The sequence below is a fragment of the Macaca nemestrina genome, chromosome 6 (assembly GCF_043159975.1).
Source record: "Macaca nemestrina isolate mMacNem1 chromosome 6, mMacNem.hap1, whole genome shotgun sequence".
NCBI lineage: Eukaryota > Metazoa > Chordata > Mammalia > Primates > Cercopithecidae > Macaca > Macaca nemestrina.
Window position 1 is genome coordinate 85387228 of NC_092130.1, and position 17031 is coordinate 85404258.

The 17031-nt window shown below is 41.0% G+C and overlaps 1 protein-coding gene across 1 annotated transcript in view; it reads left to right on the forward strand.

Moving 5' to 3' along the window:
• The first annotated feature begins 99 nt into the window (after positions 1-99).
• LOC105491988 (elongation factor for RNA polymerase II 2) overlaps positions 100-17031 on the forward strand; it is a 77630-nt gene continuing 60698 nt past the window's right edge. The window contains exon 1 of the mRNA XM_011758827.3: positions 100-382. Within this exon, the coding sequence (XP_011757129.1) occupies positions 236-382 (147 nt within the window). The 5' untranslated portion in view covers positions 100-235. The remainder of the gene's footprint in view (positions 383-17031) is intronic.

Below are 17031 nucleotides of genomic sequence, written 5' to 3' on the forward strand. Positions count from 1 at the left end.
ATGAGGGCGGTTCTGAAGGGAACAAGACCAATGAGACGAGCCCGGGGCGGGGCGCGGGGCCGGAGGGTGGGGCGGGTGGCGGCGGTGGCAGTCCGAGCTCTGGCTCCGCGCAGTATATGACAGTACGTCAGCAGCGGGATGGCCCTAGCAGTGGCGGCGGCTGCTGAAGCCCAAGCAGCCGCGGCCGCAGTGGAGGCTAGAGCCGGAGCGGCGGCGGCACCCCGGGGAGTTTAAGATGGCGGCGGGGGGGGCAGCGGGCCTGCGGGAGGAGCAGCGCTATGGGCTGTCGTGCGGACGGCTGGGGCAAGACAACATCACCGTACTGCATGTGAAGCTCACCGAGACGGCGATCCGGGCGCTCGAGACTTACCAGAGCCACAAGGTGAGGGCTCGGGGAGGCAGAGCGCACCCCTCACTGCCTGGCCGCGTCTTCCCCTGCCCGGGTGCCGGGTGCCGGGTGCGGGGCCGGCGGAGCCGGGGCTGGCAGCTGCCGCCGTCAGCGCCCGCAGCAGCCAGGCAGGGCAGGGCCGGCTGGGTGGCTGACCCCGCGGTCCCGGGCCAGCCTGGGCGTTGGGGAAGCGGGCAGGCGGGCGGCCCCTGGCGGCGGGGCCGAGGCAGCCGCAGCCCTGGGTCGGCTGCCGTGCCGCTGCGGGACTTTCCGACGGCGCACGCGAATTTCCTGGCTTGTTGGGTCCTAAAGAGGGAGAGAGGCCCCGATGAGAGAAGTGAGATGACCATGCTACCCTCTGCGGGGAAGGCGGGTAGCGAGCAGCGTGTGGGCAAGGAACCAGGGACCACTCGCGGACACCAGCTGTCCGCGTTTTCTAATTACATGGGCACGGTGGATCCGCAGAGACTGGACACAGGCGCTCCGCGTGTGGGGGTGGGACACACCTTGTATTCCCAGGGACTTGGGGACACATGCGCTTCACGTATCAGGGGACACACTGTGTGCTCGAAGGGATGGGGACTCGGGCGCATGGTGAGGGGCGCACGGTGTACTCGTAGAGATAGGGACTTAGGCAGTCCGTGTAAGGGGGCGGCGCACACTGGAACGGCAGGGACACTGGCGCTTCGCGTACGGGGGGGAGGGGACACACCTGCATTCTCAGGGACTCCGGGACACCGGCGCATCGCGTTACTGGAGACGCGCCGTGTCCGGGGGCGGACACAAACCAACACGGCGTCCCGGGGAGAGACCTGAGGACTCACACACACTTAGCGCTCCCCGGGAGTAAGACATGGGATTCTGAGGATGGAGGTTCACCGACGCTCTACATACCCAAAAAAACTCCCGGCGTCTGGGGCTGACTCGGGGACGTGTAAACAGGGAACGAGCCAGAAGGTGGGGGGAGGATGCAATGCATCCCGGGCAGAGACTCGGGCCTCTCACCCCTCGTTTTCGAGAGAAGCCCATGGACACACACACCCCTCCAGTACAGAGAGAGGCTCAGATAGGCGCACGTTCACTGTAATTGCACCACAAATCCAGACGCTTTCATGTTGGAAAAAAAGTGGGAGAGAGAGGGAGGCACCAAGAAGGGACGTAGTAACCAGGGTGCATGGGGAAGCAGTTTATGGACACGCAGTACTGTGTGCCTATGAGGGAGACCGGAGTGGATACATTGCATGAGGGAGGGTTATGTCATATGGGGAAACTTGTAACGTTTTACAGGAGAAGAGAGTCGGAAGGGAAATAGAACCCACGGGGCATCTTACAAATAGCCCATTCTACCCTGAGGAACACACTCCAACCGGTCTCATAAAACAGGCACAGAGGGGCAGAAGGACACCGAGACACAGACTCACATAGTTATTCAGCTAAAAGTGGGGAAAAGAATTGACATCTGTTGAGCTCCCACTAAAGCCAGGCACTTTAAATACACAGAGCGAAGTCAGAGTCTGAGGCAGAGCGGCAGGAGAGGTGTGAACCCTGGTTCACTGGGAATGTTTTCAGAGAGCCCCCCCCCCCACCCCGACATAAGTGTGCGCACAGAGAAGGCATTAGTTGTGCAGGCTTTGGATAGAAAATGAACTCACAGGATAGGGTATTTGTAAACAGCAGTGGAGACTTTCAGAGGTGAGTGTATTGTTAGGAAGGCACTCACAGAATTGGGTGGACACATGAGTGTACGTGCTAGGACACTTGTGTTACTAACCAGAGAAGCATATGGTGAAAAACACTCACAGACTTTGTGTGGTGGGGTGAGGGGGCGTTAAGGAGGAGTGCATGCACAGGGAGAAAGGTACCTTCCTACATACAGTGAAATCTCGGGAGAAAACCTCAAGAATGGCTGGGAGAGATACAAGAAATACAAAACTGCGTGGGCCAATAGCTACTCCTAGATAGGTGCACCTGCAGTGAAGAGACCAGCATCAAACGGAGTGGGAGGCCCATTTGGGGGAAGCCAGAAACACAGGCAGAGGGACAGAAGCAGACAGTGGAGAGAAACTCAGCCTTGCAAGATGGAAAGATAAGCTTGCCTGTTCCAAGGGAAGGGCGTGGGAAGGAATGGCAGTGGGAAGAAGGTAGGTCAGGGAATGTAAAGAGAAAACCCAGAGGCCCAGAGAGAAAGAAGTCAGCAGGAGGTGGCTAGCCCCTATTGAGGAGCAGACCAGAGGAGCAGAGAAAGACTGACACACAGTGGGTGGGAAGAGGCATCTCTGGGGGGCAGTAGGTCAGCCAGCTACCTTGGGAAAACAATAGGCAAACTGTACAGTTGATTACAGCAAGATTGACAGTGTTCACTTGTGGGGAAAGGGGGCAGATGAGGAGGTCCACTTGGGGAAGGGAAAGTGAAGTGACAGAGATGCCCCCAGTGCCCGCTGATCTGCATGACCACTGGGGGCCCCAGAAGGTGCTTTGTTTTCTTAGCTTTGGATGGCCTTCATTTTTGCTTCCTATACCCTAGTGTTTTCATATTTGGAATTAAGTTTACAGTGCTCTAAAAGCCCTGCAAATGTATCAGTAGCTTCCAGGAGACAGAAGATCAAAAATTCTTTCTCTCCCAACCCACCACTTAGTTCTTAATTTAAAAAAAAAAAAAAAAAAAAAAAAGGTTTTACTTTTTAAGAGGTACCAAAGTAGTCAGTGGCTTTATTTGCTTCTGACTGCTTCTAGTACTTCTTCCATTTCTGTGCATACACATTTATAGGTCTGGTTGGTCTCTACAGAGGCAGCAAAGGGAAAGGGGGAAGACTTTTTCCAGATCTCTCTACCTTAAAGCACGGAGCCAGATAGATTGTATTGCTCCTAGGATTCCTTTTCTCCTGCAAAACTGATGGTAGAAGCAGTGGCGTGGGGGGGATGGTACATGACTTGACCATTCTTAACCAGCTCCCGTCCTCAGGCTTCACTGTCAGCTTAGCCATGGAAACACTTTTTAAGGGGTGTGGAAAAGCAAGCAGGAATTGGAGTGAAATTGTCAACCTCAGTTGGATGAAAACTGGGAAGAAATCAAAAAAATGAGATAGATACCTTTCTGGTGACTGAATGTACCATTGGTACTTACTGCAGGCTCCATCCACATATGTGTCCTCAGTGCCCCTCCTTCTGACTCAGACCAGTGCGCTCCTATGGGCACAGTAACAGTTGCTAGCAGTAGGCATCTGGCTAAGCTTTTATCCTCCAGTGGAAGGATATTAATTTGGTCTTTTTCACTTTCCATCGTTATTAGAAATAGGGCTCATGACTTTAAATTGAAGCTGCTGTTTGGGAACATGTTCACGTGGATTGGCTAATTGGGAAGAGTTTTCTGGTGGTCAAACCTGTTCTCTCTTGGGGAAAATGGTTTTAATTTCTCATATAAAACTGTCCCCCACCATTCCTGTATTCATATAGGAGGGTACTTGATGACAGGTAGCCTTGAAGCAGCTCTGGCCTATGTAAAGTGATGACTCTTACGCCTTCTCTTCTAATGACTAAGAGCCAGAAATTTCAACAGGTTAATTTGCTAAATTAAGCATCAGAGAATTCTTTTTTTGTCCAAATTATTTTGTCTATTGGAGTTACTCTTCTAAATTAACCCACTTTGATGTAAGGGTTCAAATTATGGCTTCAAAGAAGTGAATTTAAAAGTTTTAGGGTTATGATTTAGGCAGAACAGAGAACTTTTTTAGATATAATTGAGCAAATTTACAGAGTTCTTAGGGTTCATGGAAACAGAATATTTGATGAAAATTCTGAAATCTTGTTTTTTTTCAAATTACAATTCCTTACTGTTTCAAAAGACACACAATCCTACTTGACCTTCATTATTCAGGTTTCCTATTTTTAGAGAAGTGATCTTGGGAACCTTTCTAAACAGTCAGAGGGGCATTGTGAGTCCAGCAATGAAAGTTATAGTTGGAGTAAATATCTTCTAAAAGTTGTTTTCCCACTCACGCTGAATACAGAAATGGCTTCAAGTTGATTCCAGTATCATGTTAACTGGAAAGTTATTTTCATGATTGGCAGAAAAATTTAGAGATGATAATACAGATATCAACAATATTAACCTTTTAAAATGTAGATTCATTTGAATGAGGAGAAAAGTTGCTAAATAAATAAAATCACAAATTACAACTTTATAGTCATTTTAAATTGTTATCTGTGATTGTGTGGTCTACATAAGCTCTACATATTTTAAATGAGCATATATTATTATAATTACATATTTCTCCCAAATGGAAAACTATATTTAAAATTAAAATCCAACATTTAAAAATACATTTTAGCAAAGTTCCTCAGTAATGCAGCTGGCTTTATTTTGAAGTTTGAGTAATTTATTTTTATAACAAAAACTTTATCAAAGCATTATTTTCAGATTTTGTTATTGCTGAGCCTGTCAATTTAATTTTTAAAAAATGTTTACTCAAAGTTTCAAAGGTGGTGGCTCAAATACCATTACCATGTTTACTGAACTATTACATAAAAAGTCTAGCATAGTTGTGTTTGGGGGCAGGGGCTGCTCCTGCTCTCTCCCTGAAGATCAGAAAGCAGATGCCTTTAAGTGGGATTCTGCTAACACATTTCTCTTGTCAACTCCATTGAATTGAAATACATTTTTCTGCCTTTGTTAGTGTCTTCTAGGAAAGTGATAATGTTTTTAAAATTTGTACATATATATTGCCATTTAATTTTTCATAATTTTAGATGCTATTTACAAAGCATAAGTTCTTATTTAAGCCTCCAAAATTATTGTCCTTCATAGTGTTACTTGACCTTTTGTTAAATCACTGAGTCCACAGGTCAGAGGGTAAGTGACTTCCTCGCCTTATCCTTTTCTTCTACCAGGTGAACTTTTTAGCATTTGATTCATTATAGTTTAAGACACAGAAAAGACTCATACTCTGCTGTTTTCTCTTTCTTTTTCTGCCTGCCCATATTTTGTGTGTGTTTTCAATAATCTGCCTTATAAATACAGAAGATTGTTCTTAAGCCACCACTTGAGCATCCAGACCTGCCAGCACAGCACTGCCACCACTGTTGGACATGTTTATTAAGTAAAACAGTGAGGTGTGCTTTAGCAGATTCTATTTGCTCCACTTTTAAAATGTAGCCAAGTTTAATTTAAATGAATTAATCCTACTGACTTTTAACTTAGACCCATTTTCAGTCTGTGCTTCATTTTAAAATGCTTCTTATCAAGTGAAGTCAAGTTTGTGCCCCATCCTTCAGTGTTTGGAAAGTTTATTCAAATGTCCAGTTGCTCAGTGCAAAGGAGGGTGTTCCTCCCTGAGAAAAGTAGTAGCCAGATTGCCTAAAAAGATAGACAGGGAAGCTTGGCACCCGAATTGGGAAGAGAAAGAAAGAACATATGTGAAGGATTGGAACATGTTCAAGAAAAGAATTTAAAAGGAAAGGGGCGTAGAATTCTTGGAATGACTTACAGAAAAGCTTACCAAGGACAATCACCAGATTCAGCCTTTCCATTTGCTCCATTTGCACTTGTGAAAAATTACAGAAGCTGTGCTCATAAGGCTTATTAGGTAATTGGTGATAAAGCCAGCAGAGAGAGGAAAATGAGAATTTCAGCTGAACCAAGGCTAGGTCACTTTTAACAATTCGTGATGACCCTTTTCTCTGCAACAGAGAAGCTCAGGAGTCTGGCACTAGATCCAGCCCACCATTTGCTAGATTGGGCCAAATGTATTTTGGATTGTTTGAGAAAATGTCCCTAAAATGTGATATTATGGCCATCCTACATTGAAGATGAACTAAGTTTTATAATAAAGAAAACAACACGTATATAACCCAATTATCTGACTGTCCTGCATACCGCAGCTCCATACAGAATTTCCTATGACTTATGCACAAATCTCCTGCAGTTCTGGGGTAGAATATAATAAATTAATGTCCATGTATTTAGAGCCAATTAAAGCTGGAAAACACGGCATAACTTGGGTCAGGTTTCTAGCAAGGATTTCTGTCTCTGTCTTTTATTTTTTATCTCCTTCCTTCTTTCCTTCCTTCCTATTTCTTTCTGTGGCAGTATTATGGCTCTTGAGAGCTATGTTGAATCTTCAAGAATAACTGGTTTAAGAGTTTCCATTAATACTTTGCCAGCAAAGACCAAAGCTGGCATTTGCATGATTTAATGCAGGATATAAGAAAAGAGAATTTTATTAATTAAGCTATAAACTCCTTGAAGATTCGTGGATAAAATTATCACCTCGAATTGACCTCTACAGTAAGGGCATTTGGCTACTGGTTTCATAGTAACTAGATTGTTGAACAAATGGGATGAGTTTCTTTTCTTTGCGGGGATCCTATATGTTACTGGTCTAAAATCCTTGGATCTTAAAGGATTTTAGCAAGATTTTAGCAGACAGAAACTGGATGGGGACCACATCTCCAGCAGAAACAATGGCATAGGTAAGCAAAGAAGAGTGGTAGCTAGGGCAAACTCCAAGAATTGCCATAAAGACCCTGTTCTGCTTAACATGGCGGTCAGGAGAAAAATGTAGTTGAGTTTAAGAGAGAAAAAGTAGGTCAGAGCAGATTCATTACCTTACTAAGAAGTTTGGATTTTATTCTGTGAACACTGAGTAGAAACATAAGGTAATTTGATCTGTGTTTTAGGATTATTCTGGCCCTCATGTGCAGGATGACTATAATGTGAATCTGGAAGGAGATAGACAAGTTAGGAAGAAGTTTGTGGTACAGGCCAGAGATGACTGGAGTCCACCCTAGGGTGTTGGTGGGAGATGCAGGAGATGAATAGAGTCTGTAGAATTTAACAAGGTATTGGCCGGGCGCGGTGGCTCATGCTTGTAATCCCAGCACTTTGGGAGGCCGAGGCAGACGAAACACGAGGTCAGGAGATCAAGACCATCCTGGCTAACACAGTGAAACCCTGTCTCTACTAAAAAACCAAAAAAAAAATGGTAGCCGGGCGTGGTGGCGGGCGCCTGTAGTCCTAGCTACTCGAGAGGCTGAGGCAGGAGAATGGGGTAAACCCGGGAGGCGGAGCTTGCAGTGAGCCAAGATCGCGCCACTGCACTCCAGCCTGGGCGACAGAGCCAGACTCCGTCTCAAAAAAAAAAAAAAAAAAAATTTTAGAAGCAGAATTGAATTGAGATTTCTAGCCATTGGCACTAGGAGGGGTACCCCTGATAGAAAAAGGGAAATTGGAAGCAGATGGGAGAGTGGAGTTGGGGGTAGGGGAGATAAAGATGTGAGTGCCATTTTGGTGAACATTCACTCAGCCTTTTAATTTATAATGAGGAGACTTGGGTTTGATTAGATGTTTTATATTTGAGAAGTCTATTCAGGAGTTTGAGGCAGACAGATATATAAAACAGTGCTGTGTTGCTTAATATGTCTTATATAAACTGTTTTATTTGGATGGAAATTTTGGAGATTGTTGATGTTTTGAAGAAAGTTGAAATTCTTTGGGAAAAAAATTTGGTTTTGAGCAGGGCATTTTAAATTTTGTTTGTATTTCTATAGACTTTCTTTATTGAATAACCCCTATAAATTGTGCTTAAGGCACTGATAATATGAAATGTAATTTTATTTTAACATGGAAATCAGATCTTCTGTGGTTTCTGTCCCTATTGATTAATGAAACGTAAGTAACTCTATATAATGTGCCTGGATTTACATTTCAAGTTTTATTTTGAAATAACATAATTCCTAAAGGCCTTGAAGGAGTACTTTCAGTTACCTCACATTACCTCTGTTTCTGTTTTGGTGTTTTGATTCCTTTATTTCTTTTTTGTTGGTAGTTCCTTATGAAAAACAAAACAAAGGAATCATGAGTGCATAGAACTTTTGCTATACATACACATTGTAATGGAATGGACTACTGTGAGCGCTTGGTTCTTGATTCAGGGAGATAACCTAGTCTGGAAGACTTTTTCACTCAACAGTGAGCTTATTCAAGGGTGTAGCCAGGCTTGAACTTTCTTATAAGATTCACAGATACTTTTTAATACTTAAATATGCTTAACTAGAAACTTAAGTATTAGCATATTTTAAGATAACATTTAATATCATTGCTTTTGGCTCCATTATTAGAAACCATGATGCCTCAAGAACCAGAAAAGGTGTCCATGTAATAAAAACTCAGCTGAGTATCTTAAGATGTTTTTTCTTTCATAAAAAATTGAGGTAGAAGAGTTAAACTACCAAATATTCGTTTGTTCATTCAGCAAACGTGTATTTATCTTCTGACATTTGCCAGGGATAGAACTAGGCATTGGAGATATAAAGCTGAATAAGTCATGAATGGTCCCTGCCAAGAAAGTGCTTGTCATTTTAGTAGAAGCAGGCAAATGTGAAAAAATAAACGCTATAAAGTTTGTGTTCAAGGAGATGTCTTCTTCACCTGCCATCCTCTGCTCAGCCCATTGTTTCCACCACACCCGTGAGGTTATACCTGACAAAGTCCCTGTTAAAGTCCAGTGGTCATCTCTTTGTTTCCATCTTACCAGACCTCAGCGGTATTCCATTCTCTTGACCACTTCTTCCTGTTAGAAACACATTCCTGATTTTCCTCCTACCTCTCTGCCCATTCTTTCTCATTCTCCTTTGCCTGCTTTCCTCTGTTTGGCTGGCCTCTGAATGTTGGAGCTCTGTCTCTCTTCTCTTTATCTGTTCAGTCTCCCTAGGTGAGTTCATTTAGTCCTTTGAATTTAAGTGTCATCTATATATTAATGACTCCCAAATATTTATCTCCAGATCTATTCTTTTCTCCAGCTCCAAGTACTGATTTCCAATACACTGCCTCATCAAAGTTTAACAGACATCTCAAATCTTACATATCCAAACTGTGTTTTATACCCTTGTAGGAGTTTTTCTCAAGGGTATGGCTAATCATTGCAAGGAGAAAACTATCCTCTGACAATCAACTATTTCAATAAGTACAGACATAAAGGAAATTATAAAAGCGTTACCTGATTTTGTTATTATAAAGGATCCTCTCCTTTGTTGATGTGAGAATCTATGAGGGATCAAGTAAGATTTTTTTTTTAACTGTTATTTTAGGTTCAGGGTACATGTACAGGTTTGTTGTGTAGGTAAATTGCATATCATGGGGGTTTGGTGTACAGATTATTTCATCACCCAGGTAATAAGCATAGTACCCAATAGGTAGTTTTTTTGATCCTCACCCTCCTTCCACCCTCCACCCTCAAGGTAGGCCCCTAGTGTCTGTTTTTCCCCTCTTTATATCTATGCGTGCTCAATGTTTAGCTCTCACTTATTAATGCAAACATGTGGTATTTTTTTTGTTCCTGTGTTAGTTTGCTCAGGGTAATGGCCTAAAGCTCCATCTATGTTGCTGCAAATGACATGATCTCATTCTTTTTCATTGCTGTGTTGTATTCCATGTATATATGTACCACCTTTTCTTAATCCAGTCTACCGTTGATGGGCATTTAGGTTGTTTTCATATCTTCACTGTTTCTAAAAATAACTCATTATTTTACTCCTCAAATCTCTATCTACCTAAGTGTTCCCTATCTCAGTAAGTGGCAGAACTCTCTATCAATTGCCTAGAAATTGACTAGCAACCCTTGATTTGTCTCCTGTTTTCTTGACATATTTGATCTATCAGCAAGTACTGTCAACCTTCAAAATATCCTGAATCTAACCCCAGCCATTGCTGCTATTCCAGTCCCAGTTACCATCATCTCTCCTCAGGATCACTGCCATGAACTTTGAGGTGGCCTCAAGTTTCTACCCTTCCCCCATAATCCACAGCAGCTAGAGTGATCTTTTCAGAACATTAAGTATGATCAAGTAGTCTCCCAGTTTCAAGCCCCCTAATGGTTCCCTTTGTAAAAAAGTTTTAGATGCCACATTTTATTAATTTCTAGTTTAAAAAAAAACTCCATCTTCCAGTCTAAGCTTATTTTACCACTTCTCCTTATACTTCTGCTTTAGAGATCATGATCCCAGGAAACAAATCTTTATTTGCATTTACAGTCAGATTTGACATATAAGCTAATTATACAATTATAAAGCCCACATTAAATCTGGGGAAAAAATGGTGGGATACTATGCTTCAAGTGTTGATTGATTGATTGATTGACTGATTTAATTTTTGAGACAGAGTCTCGCTCTGTCGCCCAGGCTGGAGTGCAGTGGCACGATCTCGGCTCACTGCAAGCTCCACCTCCTGGGTTCATGCCATTCTTCTGCCTCAGCCTCCAAAGTAGCTGGGGCTACAGGCGCCCACCACCGCCCCTGGCTAATTTTTTGTATTTTTTTTTTTTTTTTTTTTTTTTTTTTTGAGACGGAGTCTCACTCTGTCGCCGGGGCTGGAGCGCAGTGGCCGGATCTCAGCTCACTGCAAGCTCCGCCTGCCGGGTTTACGCCATTCTCCTGCCTCAGCCTCCTGTGTAGCTGGGACTACAGGCGCCCGCCACCTCGCCCGGCTAGTTTTTTTGTATTTTTTTAGTAGAGACGGGGTTTCACCGTGTTCGCCAGGATGGTCTCGATCTCCTGACCTCGTGATCCGCCCGTCTCGGCCTCCCAAAGTGCTGGGATTACAGGCTTGAGCCACCGCGCCCGGCAATTTTTTGTATTTTTAGTAGAAATGGGGTTTAGGGGTTTCACCGTGTTAGCCAGGATAGTCTCGGTCTCCTGACCTCATGATCCGTCTGCCTCAGCCTCCCAAAGTGCTGGGATTACAGGCGTGAGCCACCATGCCTGGCCAAGTGTTGTTGATTTAAAGGCTGGTTCACAGTAACTAACTTTTTGGCTGGTTGTTTAGTTTAGATTTTTGCCTTCCATGTTCAAGAGCTATTTGAAATCCTAAAATTTAAGACAACCATATATAATATGAAGATTATATATATATATAATCTTATATATTATATATATAATATATAGATATAGATATATAGATATAGATATAGCTATAGCTATTATATATAGATATAGATATATAGATATAGATATAGCTATTATATATAGATATAGATATAGATTATCTATTATATATAGATATATATGAAATATATATATATTTTTATATATATATAAAAAGTTTGGCATGTATCAGATAGCCACCGTTTTCTAGAAGCTATCTTTCAAAACAGGGATTGTGCTAAATGGATGTTGGTTTTGGTAATCCCTTATATTTCACTCTTTCCATGCTGTAGTGGCTAGAAAGAAATTATTCTTTACTTCATATGTTCTTTAATCTGGTTCTTCCAAATCTGTAGAAAAGGAATTTCTTTTGAATGTAGGGTAACATTGACTCACAGGGCAAAATACTAGATTGGTTTGTGAAGCTTAATGACTTTCTTTTTGGCATCTAATAAAAGGTTTGAGGCAAAGAAGAAGATACCTTTTTTTTAAAGTAGTTTTGGATTATTTCTAAATTTCATATCATGTATTATTCTAAGCATGTTATTGGCTTTTAATAAGAGCTGAGTGTATTTTATTTCTTCAGGATCAGCTTATGTCATGTGCTATTTTCTACTTTTAACTCCAAGTTTCTTTCTTCCTCCTCTTTCTTTGCCTAGATATTTTTTTATTACAGTGGTTAAAATATAATTATTAGATAGTCTTCTTTGGGTTCTCTATCAGATGATGTCCTAAAGAACAAAGAAAAAAGTGACTCTTAAACAAAAGAATCATTACTACCAGTTCTTAAATAGTATAGAGGGAAAGAAAGATGATCTATTTTATCCAAGTTGCATCCCAGGGAAAAGTGTGTCCACTTATTTACTTTGCAAGTAAAAACAAGTTCCCAAATTGTGTGGTATTTTCCTTCTGCCATAGTGCAAAACCAAAAAAGTGATTCTTAATTATCTGGCTTTCAGTTTCAAATTTCATATTACTATTGTTGGAGGGGGACAGGAAAGACTAACTATATAAAATCCTGAATAAGAGCACAGTTCTGAGCCCCAGGTCACTTATTAGCTGTGTAGCCTTCAGTAATTCACAGGACTTACCTGAGAAATGAGAATAATATTATCTACCCCACAAGGGTGCTTCTGAGAATTCCCAGAGGTGGTAGTAGAAATGGATAGTGCCTGACACATTGTAAACACTCAGATAGTAACTGGTTAGCTGTAACTGTTTGTTTAAACAATCCACTTTATAGAAAGTTTTTTTGTTTTGAGCAAAGTTCCAAAATTATATTTGACATTGAATTTTTTTTTTTTTTTTTTGGCGGTATCTTTATCATGGCTTATAATGCAGCTTAGATACAAAGGTAGATACCAAGTATTTAATAAATATTTGCTGATTGATTTCAAATAATTTAAGAATTCTCAAGAGTTAACCTTTAGTTAACTCAAAGTTCCATGATGGGTTCAAAAGGGAAACTAAAGGTATATCAAAAACATCTCTAACCATAGAGAATAAAGTTGGAAAGATCTCTATAATATTTTTTAGGAATATTGTTATTTTCTAGACCCAGAATGCTATTTCTTGTTTGTTTATTTGTAAAACTGACGGTTGTTGATAAGGGAAAGGTAACCACACATTTAATTTGTATACATGGATAAGCAATATGTATACAATCAAGAGATGGTTATAAACTACCTTTATAGGATAAGTAACTTTTTTATTCAACTCCAAAAAGCAGCTGTGCTCTTCTCCCATCCCAAAGAAATCATGTCAGAATTAATATTAGGAAAATTAATATTTCCTAGCAAAATGACTCAGTAAATTATATATTACTTTTATAGTTCTGATATATTGTGAAGAATAGTCAGTCCCTGGAAATAAGTGTGCATAGATCTCTTTGGTCATAGAGCAATTCTTGTTGCAGTAGCATTGGCTTGTAAATGCAGATGTCAAGAGTATAACCAAACTTAAGAGCATTTTAGCATTGTCTGTACTACTATTCTGTGCTTAGGAATGCCCAACATTTCATAAGAGGTATAGAGCATAAATTCAAGGAGCTCTAAGAGCAGTGAAAGTACTAAAATTTGACAGAATATTTTGACTGCAAACCATCACTTTTGTCAGGATTGTTGATAAATCCTGTTGTTGAAGAAGTTTCCCTAGCCAATGACAATCTGCCTTTGTGTTCTTGGTTGGAAATAGATACCAGATCACTCTCTTACTTATAGCTCAAATACTATTCCCTTAAGCCCTAAAGTAACTTGATTTTCAGAAGAGCTACTTGGTGATTTAATTAAAGCAAAAGTTGAAGCCTTACCTGAAACTCATTTCTAATGGGAATGTATTCAGCAAATGTTTAAAGATACAGTGAGTTGAGGTCATGTTTATACGATTACACTTAGGCTAAAAAAAATTTTGGATAAAAAACTAATATGCTTTAGACGTTTGCTTATAATGGTATTGACTTCTAAACTGTTTCCTGGTGTCTCTCTTAATAACACAATGAGTGATCAGATGCAAAATAAGTGGTGTAGAGTTTGTTTCTTCCTGTGGCATTTTTAAAAACATTCAAGAGCTGTAGCCTAGTTAACATGTTCTTTTCTAAAATTGGGATTAAAATCAGTAAAGCATTTGAGGTTGTTTTAAGTATTTTTCTAGATTGCTAGATATCTTAAAAGAATTTCTGAGTGACAATGAGCTTGTTTGGATAAGTACATATAACTCTTCCATAAATGAGGGTTTTATTATATATTAAATAAAATGGTAACAAATATTTATGTATGTTCTTTCACTATACATCGTCCTTAAAGGAAAAAAAACTATTTTTTTTTTCAGTTTTTAATCAGAAACTGAACTAAATTTTACTTTAGTTTTTTTGGAAATTTTAATTACTGTATGAAATTCATGGCCGGGCGCGGTGGCTCAAGCCTGTAATCCCAGCACTTTGGGAGGCCGAGGCGGGCGGATCACAAGGTCAGGAGATCGAGACCACAGTGAAACCCCGTCTCTACTAAAAATACAAAAAATTAGCCGGGCGCGGTGGCGGGCGCCTGTAGTCCCAGCTACTCAGGAGGCTGAGGCAGGAGAATGGCGGGAACCCGGGAGGCGGAGCTTGCAGTGAGCCGAGATCGCGCCACTGCACTCCAGCCTGGGCAACAGCGTGAGACTCCGTCTCAAAAAAAAAAAAAAAAAAGATAAAAAGATTCATTTTCCTTGGAAACAAAATGCCAAAAGAACTGAGTGAACATTTAAGGTCTTTTAAATGTTTAGCACAAGGGGGTAACACATTTCAGAGGCAAGAGAAAGAAAGAGTACTGTATTTGGCATTCAGAGGACTGGATTTAAAGCCCAACTCTGCTAATCACCAGGTCTGTGATCCTGAGTGATGTACTCTACCTTTTAGAGACTCATTATTTATTCTGTCTCTGAAATGGGGAATAATGATGCTTTCCTACCACCCAGAGCTGGTTTTAGGAGGCTCACTTGAGACAACAGATATAAAATGCTCTGTGCCATACATTAGAAAACTAGATAAATAAAAATTATTCTTGTTGAGGAGTCAAGCTCTATAGGTAGAACTATAAACATGTCAAGAAGTCAAGTTCTAAATTCAGGGCATGAGGAAAAAAATTGTATATAGTCAAAATTATTCTTGCAAGTTTCTAAATTGTTATGAAGAATAGTACATATTGTCTTATCTGTACAACCCTGAATAGTAATCTGCATATGTGTACAATGTGTATAGTGGTATACTTCATATATAAAGAGAACATATACAAAATGATTTTACAATACTTTTTTTCTTGTTTAGCTGAGCACATAATACTTGTAAGTTACATATGCCTAAGACTCCTGTGTCATAACAATCAGGAATAAGACAACCTACGAAAAAATATACCCAATGTAGTGGAACAGTAGATGCTGGCATCTGGACAAACAGCTAATGAGATTTAACTCATAGTTACATAGTTCCAAGTTAGCAAAATGGTGGCACCAGAGTTTTGTTTGGCTAGAAACAGGTTTAACATTTTTTAATTTGGATATTTTTCCTTTGGGCATTCATTTTCCAGGTACTTACCACTCCTTGTTGCCCTACATCCATCTGTTCCAAAGACCTTTGGGTCTTTGAAGACATTGAAACATTGAGTCTTTGACTCCTGGTTTATCCAAAGGAAGGTCTCACTGAGGAAATTAATTTTGAGCTTGAATGTTAAGTAAGCAATAAGTATGGATTGGCAAAGTAGATCTTGGGAATTTATGCCAGGTTGGAAGAACATGAAAGAGTTAGAGAGGAAAGTCTTTGCAAAACAAACAAACAAAGGTTAACATAGCTGAGCTATTGTTGGGAGGAAATGGAAGATGAACTTGGTTGATTCTGGTTGATCTTGGTTGATAGCGGATGTGTTTTCTATTTAGTAGTTGGCTTTGTTTTGACAGACAGTGATAAAAACTACTCTGGGCCGACAGTGGTATATGAGAGAGGTTCTGCCGGCTATTTGAACAATTTGGAAGGACTTCAAGGAAGGGAGAAAGCCATTATCTAGTTGTGAGGTGATAAGGGTCTTGCTTTCAAAATGGAGACTAAGAACTTAATTTGAGGGAGTTTGGGGCAGAGTGGCCAGAGTTGGTGACTGGGAGCCCTGGAGCCACGTTGGCATCATCTTTCTTTGGTGTCTGATGTTCAAGCTTTCAGCATATCTTATCATTTTTCCTGGGGAATGTCTGCTGTGTCCACCATCCCCGGTTAGCTGCAGATGCAGTCATACTAATTTAGGCCTTTTTTACCACTTCCAGGGTATTTCTAAGCATCCCCCCGAACTGTGCACTAGCTCACTTCTCCAGCCCTGCCCTGCCCTGATCTGTCTCTCTCCATCTATTTTGCACATGACTGAAAGAGCTTCCTTCCCCCAAAACACTTCTGTGAGCAACTCTCTTATTCAAAAAATTGAGAGAGCCTCCAACTGTTTATCAAGTTAAAGACAAGAGTACAACCCATCAGTGAGGGGTTAGGGAGGGGATTAGGGCAGGATTATTTCAGAGTGATAAACTTTTTAAACAGAGTCATCCTGAGGTCTGAAATTTAAATTATTGCCCTATTCTGTAGCAAATAGAAACTAAAAAATGAAGACACATTTTGAGGATAAGGAAAAATTAGGCAGGAATTTGCAGATCGGATCTCATCCTTGCTGTTGTATTTCAAGTGGGAAAGAAGCGTACACATGCAGACCTGCCTTCTGACCATACAGTGTCCATTCCTGTCTCCTTGCTTTTTTCCTCAGGGTATTGTCTTTCCTCGGAACTTACCTTTTCTAAACTGTGATTTAAGAGCCACCTTTTCTGTAAACAATTATCTATTCTAACCTGTACTCTCCTTTTTGAGAATTCTTACTATGCTTCCCACTGCTACTTAGCCTAGTACTTAATCATTCTCAAATTTTCCCCAACTAAAAGATGAACTCTCTGGCATGAGGGATTAGGCCCCCACACTCTTAAATACCCCATTAGCAGATGTGTGTGGAACACAAGGTAGTACAAGAAAAGCAGCATGGCAAAATAGGGAGATTGAGTCTTGGGTTCTGGTCCTGTGGGGGATAGGCACCAACTGTATTATCTCTAAGGCCTCATCTGGATTTGGAATCCTGTGATTCTAGTGGCATGTAGTATGTAAATGACTAATAGAATATGAAGTCAGGGAGAGAAGAGACTGTAAGTTAATTTTAAGGTGGTGAGCCTGGAGA